This window comes from Hipposideros armiger, unplaced genomic scaffold (genome assembly GCF_001890085.2).
Source record: "Hipposideros armiger isolate ML-2016 unplaced genomic scaffold, ASM189008v1 scaffold_9, whole genome shotgun sequence".
Classification (NCBI taxonomy): domain Eukaryota; kingdom Metazoa; phylum Chordata; class Mammalia; order Chiroptera; family Hipposideridae; genus Hipposideros; species Hipposideros armiger.
Genome location: NW_017731359.1, coordinates 5,953,731 through 5,969,494, shown reverse-complemented (window position 1 = coordinate 5,969,494; position 15,764 = coordinate 5,953,731). Strand labels below are relative to the sequence as shown.

Genomic DNA, 15,764 nt, shown 5'->3' with positions numbered 1-15,764 from the left:
TTCCTTTTCTGGGGGTCTCGAGAGTTGTTGTTGTTGTTGTTGTTGTTTGTTTATTTAGTAGAAACACCAGCTCACAAGAGTCAATAGTTAAATGTTCAGGAGTTTCCTGAGCCATTGTTAAACTGTTGGTAGCCAGCTTGAAATTCACCATGATGGGAGTATTTACACTAGGAAAATTGGCAAACACTATAAATCAGGGACCCTCCTTCCTTCCTCCCATTCTTCCTTTCTTCCTTCCTTTCCTCTTCCTTTCTTCCTTCCTCCCTTCCTTCCTTCCTTACTTCCTTCTTTCCTCCCATTCTTCCTCCCATTCTTCCTTCCTTCCTTCCTTCCTTCCTTCCTTCCTTCCTTCCTTCCTTCCTTCCTTCCCTTTTTTGAAAGCTGGTTTCGAGCACACCACTGTATATAACATACATACAGAAAGGTGCACAAATCATCAGTGTACAGCTCAATGATTTTTCCTAAACTGAACACACTCACAGCTTCTCTTGCTCTACATTACATTGTAAGATTCACGCATACTACTGAACTTAACTGTAGATCATGTATTCTCATCACTATATAGTATTCCATTGTGTGAGTATACCACAAATAACTTACCCATTCTACTGTAATGGATATTTGAGTTGTCTTCAGTTTGAGGCTATGAATGAATAGTGCTGCTGTGAACATTCTAGAACAGTGCTGTCCAGTAGAACTTTCTGTGATAATGAAAATAGTTGGTATCTTCACTGTGTAATATGATAGCCACTAGGCATATGTAGCTAGCTATTGGGCACTTGAAATGTGGCTATAGTACAACTGAGGGACTGAATTTTTAATTTAATTTTATTTTAATTAACTGAAGTAGCTACATGTGACTAGTGGCTACCATATTAGACTGCACAGTTCTAGTATTGGGTTGTCAGAAAAGTCATGACGCATTTTTGCAATGAAAAACAGAAAAAATACATCATGACTTTTCCAACAATCCAATACATGGCTTTTGGTAAACATGGATGCATTTCTGTTGGAGAATGCATTCCACCTAGAATTTCTGTGTAATAGGGTATACGTATCTTTGACTCTAAAAGATAGACCTAAATAGTTTTCCAGAATACCTATAACAATTCATACACCCACCAGCAATGTTTGAGAGTTCTAGTTGCTCTTCATCCTACCAACACTTGGTATTATCTGGATTTCTTCATGTTAGCCATTCTGGCAAGTAGTAGAGAGAGCATCTGGGGCCTTTCATTTGAATTTCTCTGGTTATTAAATATAGGTTAGCATCTTGGATATCCTCCTTTATGAAGAGATTGTTTAAGTCTTTTGCCCATTTTTCTATCAGGTCTGATTATTGATTTCTAGCCGTTCTTTCTATATCTTGAATATGAGTTCTCTGTTGGATATATTATTGCGAAGATCTTCTCCTTCTTTGTGGATTACCTTTTCATTCTCATAATGGTCTTTGATATAACAGATATTCTTAATTTTTATCTATAAAATATTAATTTTTGTATGTATTTACTTCATGCACATTTAACTTTGAAATTTACAGAAAATAAAATGATACAGAACATAAGATAATGGAATACCCTCTCAGACTTCTTAGGAGCAGAGGATTTTACTGTTACACTTTAAAGAATAAGAATTCATAAATGTGAAAGGCAAGGCAGGCACCTTTTAAGTTGGGTGGCAGCCTTGTTAAAGAGCTTTTGTCTATTATTGAAATTTCAGGGTTTAGGTTAAATGAGATTTAAAAGATTGCTCATGAAATAATTTAAACTTTTTCAAAAATCTCATACTTTTGTCAAGGTAGAAAGGTACCTCCAACACGTTAAAATATTGAGAGTGATCTCAATAGTTTAAGGACCATTATAGTGCATGTGGCTATTATGCATGCACAGTATGTCACCAACACTCTCTAAACAACGAGAATGGTAGCACTGTGGCATCACTCCCTTGTTATCCTTGTGAGGGAGTAGAATGATCAATTACACCTGTGCAAGACTAGTGCACTGGCCTATCTACCAAGCGTAAAATCCAATTATCTGAAACAACATGACTATCAAATTCCCAGACAATATGTAATTTATAACTGAATTTGAATATTCCGAAACCTGTGGAGTGTTCTTTGAATTCTTTTAAAATAGAAATTACATCGAGCATTAAATAAGAACACTGCGCTAAATAGTAGAACCACAAGAATGGCTGAACTTCAGTCGCTGGCTTAACAAATGTGTACCTATCATTTCATATTCAGCTTCTGCTCAATCTTAGCACATCCAACGTTTCACCCGCTGTAGGATATTTTTAAGTGCACAAGAATGAAAGACCCCACTCTTTTATTGTCTTTTCACAAGAGCCCTGGGGATGGCAAGCTGATGAAACATGCAGGAGGAGAAAGGTGTGCACAATTATTTTCCCTTTGCTCAACAATGGCTTTGATTTAGAGTAGACTGCAAAATCATATGATAAAAACTTGAACGCGGGTCTAAGTTTTAATTCAGTAACCAAGAACTACACTTCAACTGCAAAAATCTTTGCAGGATTAGAAGTACTAAAGTGACACTAATACTGAAACGTAGGTAATCAGAGGTACCAAGGCACTGGTAATGTGAGTCATCATCAAAAGACAGCCAAGGTGAATGTTGCACATTTCCTGTCAGCTGCTGCTGAGCCTTGCGTTTTTTTCAAACTGAAAAGGAGTCCTGCAGGGCATTTTACTTATCACTTTTTGAAGAAAGGCTGTTTTAGGTTCCCTCATTGAACATGAAGCCTAGGTTTCGGAATTAGTTTTCCTGTATCATCCCAAGACATATTATAGTCTGTTAATACTGCTTGACAATGAACTGCTATAATTGATGGTGCAACTACTCTCCTGGGTATTCCACCAAGAACAAACCTATTAGAGTGAAATAGCTAATTGTGAAAAGTGGACAATTCCATAATGGCGTGAAGAAGGACCGTTTTGTGTCTTGGGATCCATTAGCCAGTTCCAGGCATCCATACCTCCAAGGAAAGCATTTTCCAATGTCCTGGGGCAGGTTGCAAATGAAGAATATATGTAGAAAGTTTTCTTTCAAAACCTTCCACTTGCTCCAGACGTGGCCTTGACCCTGTTCACATCTCAGTGGGCCATGCAGTTCCATGGCCCACTGCCCACCTCAAAGCCCAAACTCCCACCAAACATCTTTATTTTAATATAATTGAGTATGCGATATAATTTGTCAATTTTTTATGGTTAGTAGTAAGTACCTTTGCATCCTGTTTAAGAAATTCAAGGTCATGAAGACGGTCTCCAGTGTTTTCCTCTTAAAACTTTACTGTTCTGCCTTTCACATTTAAAATCTATATCTAGGGGACATTTTTTACAATTTGAAGGTTTGATTGTCATCTAGTGAGCACCTACTGTGTACCAGGCATCTTACTAGGCAGTGTGTTTTGATTAGTTCATAGCAGAGATCACTGCTTCCATTTTACAGATGAAGTAATAGAGAATCAGACAGGTGGATTGCTCAGAGGGCACTGCCTGCTAGAGGCAGGACTAGAACCCAGAATTGTCTGTGTCTTACGTAGCCAGAACCTAAGACAAGATGCAGGTCAACTCTGGTGGAGGAGCTCTGGGCTTGACCTCGAAGAAGGTGGTTGAGGACTGGCCCTTCTCCCCAGAGATCCCCAGGGCCACTCACCTTCTCAGGATACTGAATGTTGGTGAATAAAAGGCCTGGTACTTGGGATGGTTTGGCTCCCATGACAGCTCAGGGCTTTGAAGCAATCTTGGGGGTTGGGGAGATAAAAGGCTTGTCCCCAAGCACCTCACAATGTTTTTAAGGATCTATGTTCTGTGAACCACATCCAGCATCACTACTCTTGCCCTTTGGGGCTATTATTAAGTAAAAGAAGGGTGACTTTAACATAAGTACTGTGATACCATGAGAGTCGATCTGATAACCCAGACAGCTAATAAATGACTAATGGGCAGGGAGCATATGTAGCGTGGAAACCCTGTACAAAGGGGTGATTCACACCCCAGGTGGGCAGAGAAGGATGGCACAAGATTTCATCATGCTACTCAGAATGGTGCACAATTTAAAACTTTTGAATTATTTCTTTTTGGAATTTTCCATTTAATATCTAGGACTGCTGTTGACCACAGGTCTGAAACCACAGAAAGCAAAACCTCAGATAAGGGAGGACTACTGTATCTGTCTTTGCCTAGTCTACTAGTTTTTCTCATCCTACCTGCTGAAGTGACATATTATGTTAATAGATTTCCAGCACTTAAACCATCCTTGCATTCTTGGAATAAGCCCTCTCTACTTATACTATATTATTTTTAATACGCTGCTGCCCTGGTGCTGGTTTCCCATATACCCTTGCAAATTCTGGGAGCTGAGGGAATCTCTGTGGAGCAGGGAACAAAATCCCATTGCCTTTAACATATTCCAGAATCAGAACTTGCAAAAGCAAAACCCAAAACAAACCTCGAAGAAGGGGACTCAGCCACTGTGGCCCAAGAATATAGCTGTAGGCTGGTCTAACTTATAATGGGATAGCTGATGATAATTTTCATCATTCATGAATTTAACATTTTATATATCAATTATTCATGAACTTCCTGGAAAGTTCATGTTGTAAAGAGTCGTTTTTCCAAGCCATGATTTTCAGTCTCGTAATGCAAGCTGGGATGCGGAAGCTAATCCTCTAGCTGATGGGTGGGCCAAGCCAGCCCCCCTGTATCTGCTTCTCAACACAATTCCACTATTTCCTACTCATCAAGCATGCACAGCGACTCTGCTGATGTGGTCTTTGTGGACAGTAGCCTAAGAGCCAATGCTAGTTAGTGATGAGGAGAGAAAAGGAGGAGGTCGGGGCCAGTGATGATTCTAGCAAGAAAACGAGAGTGTGGTGTGGGTTCAAGTGGAAAGTCTAATTCTGACATGGCTTGGTTCTGTAATGCCAGCCAGTTCACCATTTCTTCTGTAGAAATAGGGAAAAATAGTTTGTAACATTGCTTCAGTGAGTTTTCCAGTCAATAAATAAATTGCTCATCAAACCAAAGATAAATCCTTAGTGAATACTGACATGACAGTACGCATAGAATTTGGATTATGGATGTACATGTGAGTTCATTTTGGTGAGTTTATTTAAGTGGCAGAATTATCTTACTAGTGGAATAAATCACTTTTCATCTTATATTTATAGAATCATGAAAGGCCTGTGGGTGGTCACTTATATTTTTCCAGTTATATTTTAATGCAGTGGTTGAAAATCTTCTCCTTGGTAGTGGAGCACTCTCTCTTATTAACTCTGATACGTGAAACAGATGAAAGCAGAACTACTCTGCATGAAGTAAGAGGAGGGAGCCTCATGATGTACCAAGACGTCCCCTCTCAGTCCTGGGGCACCTGTGTGGGACCTCTTGCCTGCCGCAGTCTGAAAGGTTCATTTTAATCTGATTCATATCCATGATCCCGGTGTCTGGCACATGTTCAGGGATGGAATAAGCACTTAGTGAGTATTGACTATTGGTGAGTGGATGGACAGATGGGTGGATTAATGAATGAATGTATGTATGTATGTATGTATGTATACATGTATGAGTAGAAGAATGATCGAATAGATGGGTGTGGGAGGGTGGATGATTGGTTAGTTGAGGGAATTTATGGAGGATTGATTAATAGGTAGATGACTTCACATTCCAATCTTCCTTTCCACTATAATCTGCCCCACTCGTAACGCCACAAATGGCCAAGTAAAAGGTGTCAGCCAACCTTGACATGGCATTTACTGACTTCTTATAGAGATGTAACCCTGTTATAAGAAGAAGCCTGAACACCAATAATCCCAGTGTTCAGCTGCCATCAAGGCGACACCCCACAGCCTCACCCCAGGAGTGCCTCCCCCTTTCCTGAACTCTGTTGGGACCTCACCCCTCTGTGCTCCCACCCACGCGCCTTCCTCCCTCCTCTGATTTTGTCCTGCTGGTTTGTCCTTCAAGGCCCCTCCGGTAGATGTCCTTGATCTGCCCTAGCACTGTGACATCTCTCCATCCCAGTCTCCTGGTGACCAGAGAATGGATGTCAGCAAGTGGGCTGGGAGGTCGCCCAAAAACTCGGGGGAGGAGACTGGGAAGTCCCCAAGCACGTAAGCCTGCCCTGCCATGTCCCCTGGCCCAGCCCCTGTCCTCATCCCTGCTAGGAGACTGGGACCCGCCTGTGGTGAGCCGAGGGAAGATGGTGCCTGAATCCTGTTCTCCACGTTCCTTCATCACGGTAGTTTCAACAGTGGACGAAGACGTGCACTGCTGAGGCTCGATTTGCCAGGGAAGTGACAAATGTCTTCAGAAATTTTTGTGACAGGAGCCATCAGTCAGATCTGAGTCCTTGCCCCCCCCCCCCCGCTCTCCGTCTAGCCAGCATCTCTGAGGGACTGCACAGGACTGGAGGTCTAAAAAGGTTGCCCACCCTTTGTCAGTGCTCCTCAGGTAGCTTCAGGCTGCAAAGCACTTCCTTGTACCCAAACAGTGACTGTGGAGCTGCCTGCATGCTACACTCTCAGCAAGCACTTGGTAGTGATGGTCTGCCTCAGTTTCCCTAGACTAAAAGCAGCCCTGACACAGGCCTGGATCTCTTTGCCTCCCCTCACACCCACCACGCTTGCCTGGCTCTCGACCCCTGGCCACCCTTCTCAGACCCATGCTCCCACCCTGGAGAGAGAATGGTTCAAGAATAAGGATGTCTTCTGACAGACAGCGAGCAGGTCCAGACAGGGCAGGGGACGTGCCCAAGGTCACACAGGGAGTGAGTGCTAGAGCCAGAAACACGAGCCAGTTCTCCTAGCTACCCGACCCGAGCCCGGTCCGTCCTGTTCTCGTCCCCTGCTCTGCGCCACTATTTGGTGAATTATCAGAAAGGCCTTGGTTCAAATCCTAATTTTAGCCACAAAACTAGGTGGGAAAACTTCAGCTCAACCAAGACTCAGTGTCCTCATCCATAAATGGGGATGACAGTGGCATTAGCGCAGAGGAGCAGCAAGCCCAAGACCCAGCCCCACATCTAGGCCTGGGTCCTGGAGAGCCTTCTGACTCGACTGTCGTTCCCAGTCCCAGCCCAATACCAGAAATCTGGAGGCTTAAGACTTCTGCCTGGCACAGCAGAGGCCCACAGTCCCAAGCGCCACCACAGCCCCCAAAGCCTTGGGACCCCATCTGCAGTGTGGGGATACCACCAGGGCTGTCTCTGAGGCCTGCTCAGTCAACCTCAAATGGGAGAGAGAGCGGAACGCTGCAGCGGAGGGATTCTGAGGCGGTGGAACTCTGCACACCCATCCAGTAGTTCACCTGAGCCCTCTCCGTGCACAGCTCCGCATAACGTGGGGGCTGTGGGGCTCAGCCGCCTCCATCCCAGCTCCGTGTTCATGTGGACCTTCTCACTGGTCGGCTTCCTACCCTGCCCCCCATTCTGCAGTTGGAGGGCTCTCCTAAAGCACTGACAGCGCCCCTCGATGTCTTCTGTTTGCCCTTGGGATAAAGGAAAGTCTCTTCATTTGACCTTAAGATCCCTCATGGTCTGGCCCGCATCAGCCCCTCAAACCTCAGGCCCCGCCAGTCTTCCCTCCAGCCTCCACCTCTTTCCTGGTTTCTCAAAAGCACCAGGTGTTCATCAGGAGCCCCAAGGTTCTTCTATGGTGGAATTGGCCAGACCGATTTATCATGGATCTGGTGCCCACCCCACATGCAGACTCCTCAGTTAAGAGCTGGTTTACTCTCCTGAATGGAAGCATCTACTCCATTCTGACAGTCTGCCAGTGTTTGTAAACACCGGCAGATCCCGGGGTTGGGCTGGCTGGTTGGGAGGCTGGCTAGGAGGTGAGTGATGGGTGGAAGGAAGGGCCATCAGGTGAATGAGAAGGACTGAGAACAGCCCATTTGTCCTCCCCGGGAAACACTCAGGCACACAGAGCAGCTGACCCCTGACTTCCCTTTGTGCTATTCAAATGGCTCCTGAGCTTCCTTTCTTTTCTGGCCTTGGGGAGACAGGGATACAAGCTACAGAGGACAGAGGCCCTGCCCTGCAAGGGCTCTCAGTCCATATGCAACCAGAGGAGTTAAGAGGACAGGCTTGGGGATTGCAAGCTGAATCTAAGTTCCGGCTCCATCACTTTAGCTCTGTGCCTCAGCTCCCCCATCTGTAAAATGGGGGAGAGCCACTACCTACTGCTCACACTGCTGTGAGGATTAAATGAGAAGACTGTGCATGTAAAGGCTTTCTAGCCTGACTGATGGGTGGTTAAGGCTCAGTCAGCGAGAGCTCCTTTTAGTATTATCATTGTTCCTCTTTGGAGAAATCTCCCCACAGCCCCTTCCCCACAATCCCAACAACATCCCTGTGACAGAGACAGATGTAGAGATAGAAATTATACAGAACAGGACCTCTGTCCCCTCCCGAGTCCCCGATTGTTTGTACCTCCTCGCTGTGTACCTGCCTGCCATTGTCCATTGTCCATCTCTTCCTGAGACATGGGCTCCCTTCCCTGGAATCTTGGTGTCTGATCAGCAACGTGCAGCTGTTGATATACCTTCAGCCTGAGTAAGCCATCGGTCATGGCTAGTTTGGATTACATATTAAATGGCCTAGAAGTGGCAAAGCATCATTTTAGGGAAAAGAGCATTTTACTTTAACAATATCAAAAAAAGAAACAAACAAACAGAAAAAACATTTACTCTAGCAAGACCCAGTGCACAGTGTGTGGTAGCCACAGACTAGCATCTTGGCTAAGAGCATGAGACTTTGGCTGCCGGCTGACCCTGACCGTCTCCCTGCACTATGTGACCTTGGACAAGTTACTTAGCCTCTATGAGGCTCAGTTTCCCCACCTGTTAATTGGGGATCCCAATACAGGCCATCATAAAGATTAAATAATATAGTGTGTAAGAAGTACCAAGCGTGGTGTGGGACACACAGGTGTTGAGCAGATGGTAGCTACTCATACTGGTATATGGAGGAAAGGTGGCATCTCAGAGAAGAGCTGGTATTTTGAGATACAATTTCCTTTTGGTCGTGGGTGCCTTTGTAGAAGAGGCTTGGGGAGAAAGTCCAGGATAGAGACAAAGCTTGCTTCATCCTCGGTCCTTGCCACAGCTGGTGCAGGGGGACAGGGAGGTGGAGGGGTAGGAAAGGGGGCTGTTATCATGTTATTTCTCTGCAATCATATTTATCTCATTGATAAAATGGACCCTGCATTTGGAAACTGGAAGAGTTTCCCTCATAATTTAAAGCAGTACCTATGTCTGCTGGTCGTGGTAACTGGAAGATTAACTTCTCAACCAGCTGGCTCTATCTGCAGGCATGGGTGATGCCATCTCCATGCCTGGCTGGTAATGGGCCTGGCACTACTGGGAGGGGGAGGCTCTCACCTGCTGCTAAGGCAGGTGGAAGGCAGGGCATCCTCAACATGACCCCATGGGGCTGGCACCGTGCTAAGCAGGGCAGGCACACACACACATCCAGCCCTAGGTTTTCATTCTGGGCACCTGCAGATTGCCAGGGCCAGCTTTCTGGTAGCACTTCTGCCTTGGCTCTTTGGGTGACAAGTGTGTCCCAAGCCATGGCTACAGCAGGGACACAGTGAACAGGACAGTCCAGAGCAGTGTGGTCCCCATACATTCCTCCCCACCCCCAGGAGGGCTGATGTCCCTGGCACCCCCAAATCCTGCCCTTGGCCTCAAAGGTGAGAGGCCACACAGCAGAGAGGAAGATGGTGACACTGGTTGGACAGCCAGCTTGCCTGTCACTTATTAGAGATAATACAGTAGCAGAGTGACCACTGGCTCAGCTCTAGTCCAAGCCAAAGCCCTGGCCATTGGCTCAGGAGTGGTAGCATGGAGGACAGTGGTCACACTAGATGAGTGGTAGCCAAAAGCTTCATTTCCTGACCAGATGTAATCACTGTGTGGAGTGTGGTATTGAAAAGAATACTGAGGCAGCCTCCTGGGCTGAACAGGAAAGAGAACCATTATCAATTCACAATGTCTGCCATTGGCATAGACAGGAAATGATGACAGGCATGCTATCTATTTGTCAGTCAAGGACTAGCTATCTAAGTTGAGGTCAGACTGGGCCATTTAAACTGATCCTTTTTGTCGGGGAGATAGAGATGGAGGAAAGCAGCACTTTTCCACCTTTCATCTGTGGGTATTAAAGAAAAATGGAAAACTTTAGCTTAGAGTAGCTGACAGCCAAGGGAATAAAAATGAGAGGCTGGCACTTCATCAAAAACTCAAGCAGTTACAACCCATCAAAAAGCAAAGAAACTAAATTCTACACCTTATTGAAAATGGGATATTGAGGTCTCCAACTGTTATTGTATTTTCTTTTTCCCTTCAATTTGCCAGCCTACACTTCATGTATTTTGGGGACTCTGTTCTTAGGTGCATCTATGTTTCTAATTGTTATAACTTCCTGATGGATTGACCCTTTTATCATTATAAAATGTCCCTCTTATCTCTAATGACATGTTGTTTGTTTGTTTGAAGTCTATGTTTTCTGATATTAGTATAGCCATTTAGCTTTCTTATGGTTGCTATTTGCATGGTACCTCTTTTTCTATCCTTTTACTTTCAACCTATTGGTTCCCAAGTGAGGCTCTTGGGAACCTCGTTGGATCTTGCTTCTTACCCCCAGTCTGGCAATCTCTGCCTTTTGATTGGATTGGCCAATCAATTCGCATTTAATGTTATTATTGATGTATTAGGATTTGCATTTGCCATTTTACTTTTTGTCTTCTATATGTCTCTTTTTTTCTCCTTTTTCTATTTCTCCTTTTTGCTTTAAACGAATATTTTCTACTGTAATATTTTAAGTCCTTTAATGAGTTATTTCCTTAGTGGTTGCTCTAGGGCCTACTGTATATAAATGTAGCACAATCTACTTCATATTTATACTAAGTTAATTCCAGTGAGAATTAAGTTACTGCAGTTACTCCTCTATGAATCTATTCCCTCTCCCCCTTTCTGTGCTATTATTTTTTTTAATCAATACATAAGTTTTAGTACTGCCTACGTGCAAAGCACTAGGTAGGATACAAGGAAATACAGCAGTTTTTATCACAACATTTTCCTGATCCCAAATCTTTAATGGATCCCATTAACTACTCTGACACCTCGACTGGAACCTCCTGTACTGTTATAGTTCTACATTTTCCAGCTCCTCGTGATGTAGTGGAAAGACCTCAGCCCACAGAGTGCCTGGCTTAGCCATATATTGGCTGTATGATTGTGGGTTAGTCATTTAATATCTTTGGACCTCAGTGTCCTCACCTATAAAATGGAGAGAATTGTAAGAATATAGCTTCAAGAGTGAAGCGAGCTCTTTGCACAGCGCCTACACATAGTAGGGGCTCTAAAAGCAGTGGTCTGTGTTTGGCCCTCAAAGAATCCCAGAAATCCATTTACACCAGGATTCTCACATCAGAGAGTCCAGAAGCATGTGTGCCCAGCCAAATCCAAGGGGTGCTCCCTCTCCCCAGTACATGCCGCTGCAAGACAGCAGCTTACCCCGAACATCAATATGCAAAGGCTTGGACTTCAGGCTAGGAGGACATACTGGCCCAGACACAGGGCCTTTAGAGCAGCCCGTCCTGACGAAGGTCAGCAGGCAGCACAAGCCCCCAGCATGGCCAGCACTGCTGGCAGGGCATGTTCATAGCTCAGGCTAAGGCCCCAAGTTCATGCTTCCCCCCCAGTCCCTGCCATGGTCTGAGTGTGGGGCAGACTGTGGAGGCAGTGCTGGGAAGGGATGGAAAGAGAGGAACAGCACAGCTGAGTGTCCAGCCTCTGATGTGCAGAAATCCAGGCCCTCACCTGGGAAAAAAAGTCCTCTTCCAACTATTCAAGAGGTGGCCATCCGCATTCTGCTTGATTACCACCCAAGACAGAGGCCTCACTCCCCTGAGGCAGCTCAGGGCCTCCCTGCTATTTCCCCATCTGGTCTCAAGTCTGGAGCCACTCACTCAATGCAGGCATCGGGCACTTTGGTGTGCCCAGGCCCAGGGCTGAGCTTGAGAACGTAGAGAACAATCACACACAAGCTCTGGAAACCATGCATGATCATATGCAATAAATGCAAAACAGGGACTTGGACATGGGCCTTGGGAGGACAGACAGAGGGGCCCCTTTCAGAACAGGGCCCAGGGATACTTGCCCCCAGTGCTGTGGCTCATTGAGTGTCTGAAGTTGGCTCCCTATGGCTGTCCGGAGATGGGGCTAGCATCCTCAAGAAGGGTTCATGCCTGGGGTGGGGGACACTGGAGAGTGAGCATTGGACTTTGAAGTTTTGGGCCTAAGATCTAGCTTGGCTTGGCCACAGAGTAACTGGGTGACTGGGGGCTGATCACTGATAAGGCTATCAGTGAGCCTTACTCCACACATCTGTGAAACAGGAAAACCACACCCCTGCCCAGCTGAACTGAGAGGAATTAAGTGACACTCCAAGGGGCTCATTGCCAAAGGGCTGGCAATCCCTGAGTAAGGCAACAGATTCCGTGGCTGCCCCTATCTGGCTCTAACCCCTCCCTGGGACCCCAAGCCCCCAGAGCCCCATCACTTTATCCTGTGGGAGCACAGGACCTTCCTTCCATAGGGCTCTCAGTGACCCAGCTGTTAGTCCTAGAGGAGGTTCTCGCATCTCCCCATGCTCCCGCCACTCCACACCCCTTCCTAGAAGTTCCCTCCCAACCCTATGGGCCTTTGTCCTGATCTCCCCCCGCCCAAAATGCCTCCCAGCTTCGCCTCTTCTGGGAAGCCTTCCCAACCACCACCACCACCATACATGTCTAGGTCAGTTGGTGCCCACAACCCAGGCCTGCCTGATTTCCCTGGAGTCCCCTGGGTAGGTTTCACCCCTGAGGCAGGAGGCCATTGTTGGAGGCCAACAAAGTTGGTCCTCACACTCCATCTTCCTGTGTATCCCTCACCCCTTCTTGAGACCTTGGTAAAGTAATGCTGACTTTTTAACCTTGTGTCTTGGTGGAGTAGAGTCCTTGTCTAGCACTGAATCTTGGGTTCACTAATTTGCTGTGTGACCTTGGGCAAGTCCGTTGCCCTCTCTGAGCTTTCCTTTTCTTATCCGTTGAGTCAGTTGAGCTCCCAGGCCAGAGAGGAGGTGGAGCAGAAGGGGAGGGGAGGTCAGCTCCTGCTATCAGAGGCTTCTGCAGCCAGGGGAATGAGGTGCTGTCCACCTTGCTCCTGGCAGGCGAGTCCCTGGGCCTGACCTCAGACTATCCTCCATTGAGTTAGGGATTAATAACCCCCAGGGCAGCAGGGATGGAGAAGGAAGGTGTGTGGGAGGGGTCTGTGCCCCAGCTCAGTGTCCTCTCTCTGTTCCCAGCAGCTCGATACAACCGTACCAACTACTTCTACCCCACGTTCTCAGAGAACTCGGAGCACAGCCATCTGCTTGTGTCTCCTGTACTGGTGGCAAGTGCAGTCATAGGAGTGGTCATCATCCTCTCCTGCATCACCATCATCGTGGGTAGCCTCCGCAAAGAAAGGCAGGCCCAGGGCCAGCAAAACCTCCAACTTCAGCACCAGTACCACCGCAACCATCGCCGCCGCCGCCGCCGCTATCAAGAGTATGAGCTTGGCCAAGGTGAGCTGCTGCCCATCTCGGGGCCCCACCCTCCTGTCCAATGGTGACTGCAACCCAGGAAGCATCAGTGAGGGGACAGCTTTGCCATGGGGGAGGGAGAGGGTGGTCAGGGAAGGCATCTTAGAGGTCTTGGGTGATCAGGAAGAGCTCACTGGTGCCCATCACAATGTTCTTGGTGGCATGAGAAGCCTGGCTGTTGGCCAAGTGTGGGGCTGAAGGTCAGAGGAAGGACACGTGGCTACTCCCCAGCCCCGGCCACTGTTGGTCCAGGCTATACTGACAGCCGGTCCAGATGGTGCCTGGATGGAGTGATGGAGTGATGGATAGAGAAAGGGATGGGAGGATAATCTGATCGGTGGATGAGGAGATGGCTAGGTGGGGGGGTTGGGTGGGATGAGTGAGTGGCTGCATCAGTGGATGGATGGAGAGATGGGTGAGTGGGTGGGATGAGGGATGGATGGCTAAATGGGTGGATGGAAGGATGGATGGATGGAGAGGTAGATGGATGGTTGGATGGGGAGGGGTGAGTAGATGTGTGGATTGGGTGGGATGTGTAAGTGGATGGATAGATGGGATGGGTGGACGGATAGATAGGAGAGACGGGGGATGGACAGGTGGGGTATTAGATGGCATGAGTGGGTAAATGAATAAGTGGTTGGATGAATGGATGGAATGAACGATAAGTGAATGAGTTGGGACTGACCAGTCCCAGAAGTGTCCCTCTACCCAGCATGCCTGAACGTTTTACAGAATGCAGCCACCTGACTCTGTCTCATTCTGGGAAGGGGCCAGTTATCTAAAAGCAGCAGGAAAGAACTCCATTCATTGCATTAAATTCTCAGACAATTTTCAATGGCAGGAAAAAGCCTACACTGAGGCCCAAACGGGCCTCTGCCTGAGACAGGGAAAAGCAAGACAGGTCTGCGACGTTGCCTAACCTCAGGGGGCGCCATTCACACTCCAGGTTAAGTGACTTGGAGGCTAAGAGCCATAGCAGGGCCAGAGGGTCTTTCCTCCTACAGGACAACAGCACCTCCTTCACACTCCTTCCCACTTCTGCACACTCTCTTCCCTATGCCCAGAATGCCATTCCCCACACTTGCCCCAGTGACAAAAGCCTACTTGTCCTTCCAGGCCCAGCTCAAATGCATCCTCTTTTGGGGAGCTTCTCTGGCCTCTCCTCATCCCTCCCAGGCTGGATTGACTCCCCGCTCCCTGTACTTCCTTGGCATTGTACCTAAGCCCCCATCAATGCCCCTGTTGCATCAGTGACAGCAGGGCCTGCATATATAGCTGTCCTCCAGCTGGGCCCACAGCCCAGCACAGGAACTCGCTCAGAAAAGGTGCTCTGTGGGCAAGGAAAGGAACCACCTCATTTCATCCTCACAGCAAGTACCGTGTTAGCCCATCTCTTTTAAAAGACTGGGAAATTGAAGCAACTTATTGAATGGTGTGGAAGTCCCCAAGCCTGAGCCTGGTATTTAGAACATGGGCGAAGGGCCCACAGTACTTCCAAAGCTAAGGTGTGAGACGTCGACAATGGCCTTGAGGAGAGAGATGGGCCTGGGGACAGGCCAGGCCCTCCTGAGTCTGTGGTGGGGCCCCATGGCCGCTGTCACGTGAGCAAGGCCCTGGCCCTGAGCTCCTTAGCAGGTTGGGTAACAGAAGGTCACATCCAGACCAAGTTTGTGGTCAGGCCTTTGCTATCCCAAGCTGACTAGCAGCAGCCTTGCATTGCTATTGCTGTGGGTACCCCTCGATGGGGTTCCCACTTCCCTACCCACTTCTGTTCTCAGCTCTGGCTTTGGTACCTCCCCGGGGCCTCAGTGGGAGCCTGGAGGTGCTAATGCCCCCCACACCTTCCTGCAACCTTCTGCAGGTACACAGGGAGTGCTGCCAGGAGCCCTAGAAAGACACCAGAAAGTTCACAGTACAAAACCTTTAAAATACAGAAAATATAAAGAAAAAAATAAGGGTCACGATCCTGTCATTCAGACAAAGCCACTGATGACATGTTTAGAATATATCCTTCTGAGAGCTTTCTCAATGTCCACAGATAGCCCTGCGATTATAGCTGCAGATAGTTTTGTATCCAGATTTCTCCCACTCACCATTGTATCAAGAGCCAGA

At 47.2% G+C, this 15,764-nt stretch overlaps 2 protein-coding genes and 1 pseudogene across 8 annotated transcripts in view; 1 reads left to right on the top strand and 2 right to left on the bottom strand.

The window, feature by feature from the left end:
• TK2 (thymidine kinase 2) overlaps nt 1-15,764 on the bottom strand; it is a 131,620-nt gene that overhangs the window by 68,605 nt on the left and 47,251 nt on the right. The gene's annotated exons all lie outside the window — the stretch shown is intronic.
• Nucleotides 1-15,764, top strand: part of BEAN1 (brain expressed associated with NEDD4 1) — a 36,596-nt gene that overhangs the window by 17,954 nt on the left and 2,878 nt on the right. The window contains exon 4 of one of the 2 annotated variants that reach the window (XM_019656506.1): nt 13,377-13,634. In XM_019656506.1, coding sequence (XP_019512051.1) covers nt 13,377-13,634 — 258 coding nt within the window. Of the gene's footprint in view, nt 1-13,373; nt 13,635-15,764 lie in introns of both variants that reach the window. The other variant, XM_019656497.1, reaches the window with a different exon arrangement.
• Nucleotides 2,746-8,592, bottom strand: LOC109388713 (nuclear envelope phosphatase-regulatory subunit 1 pseudogene; annotated as a pseudogene).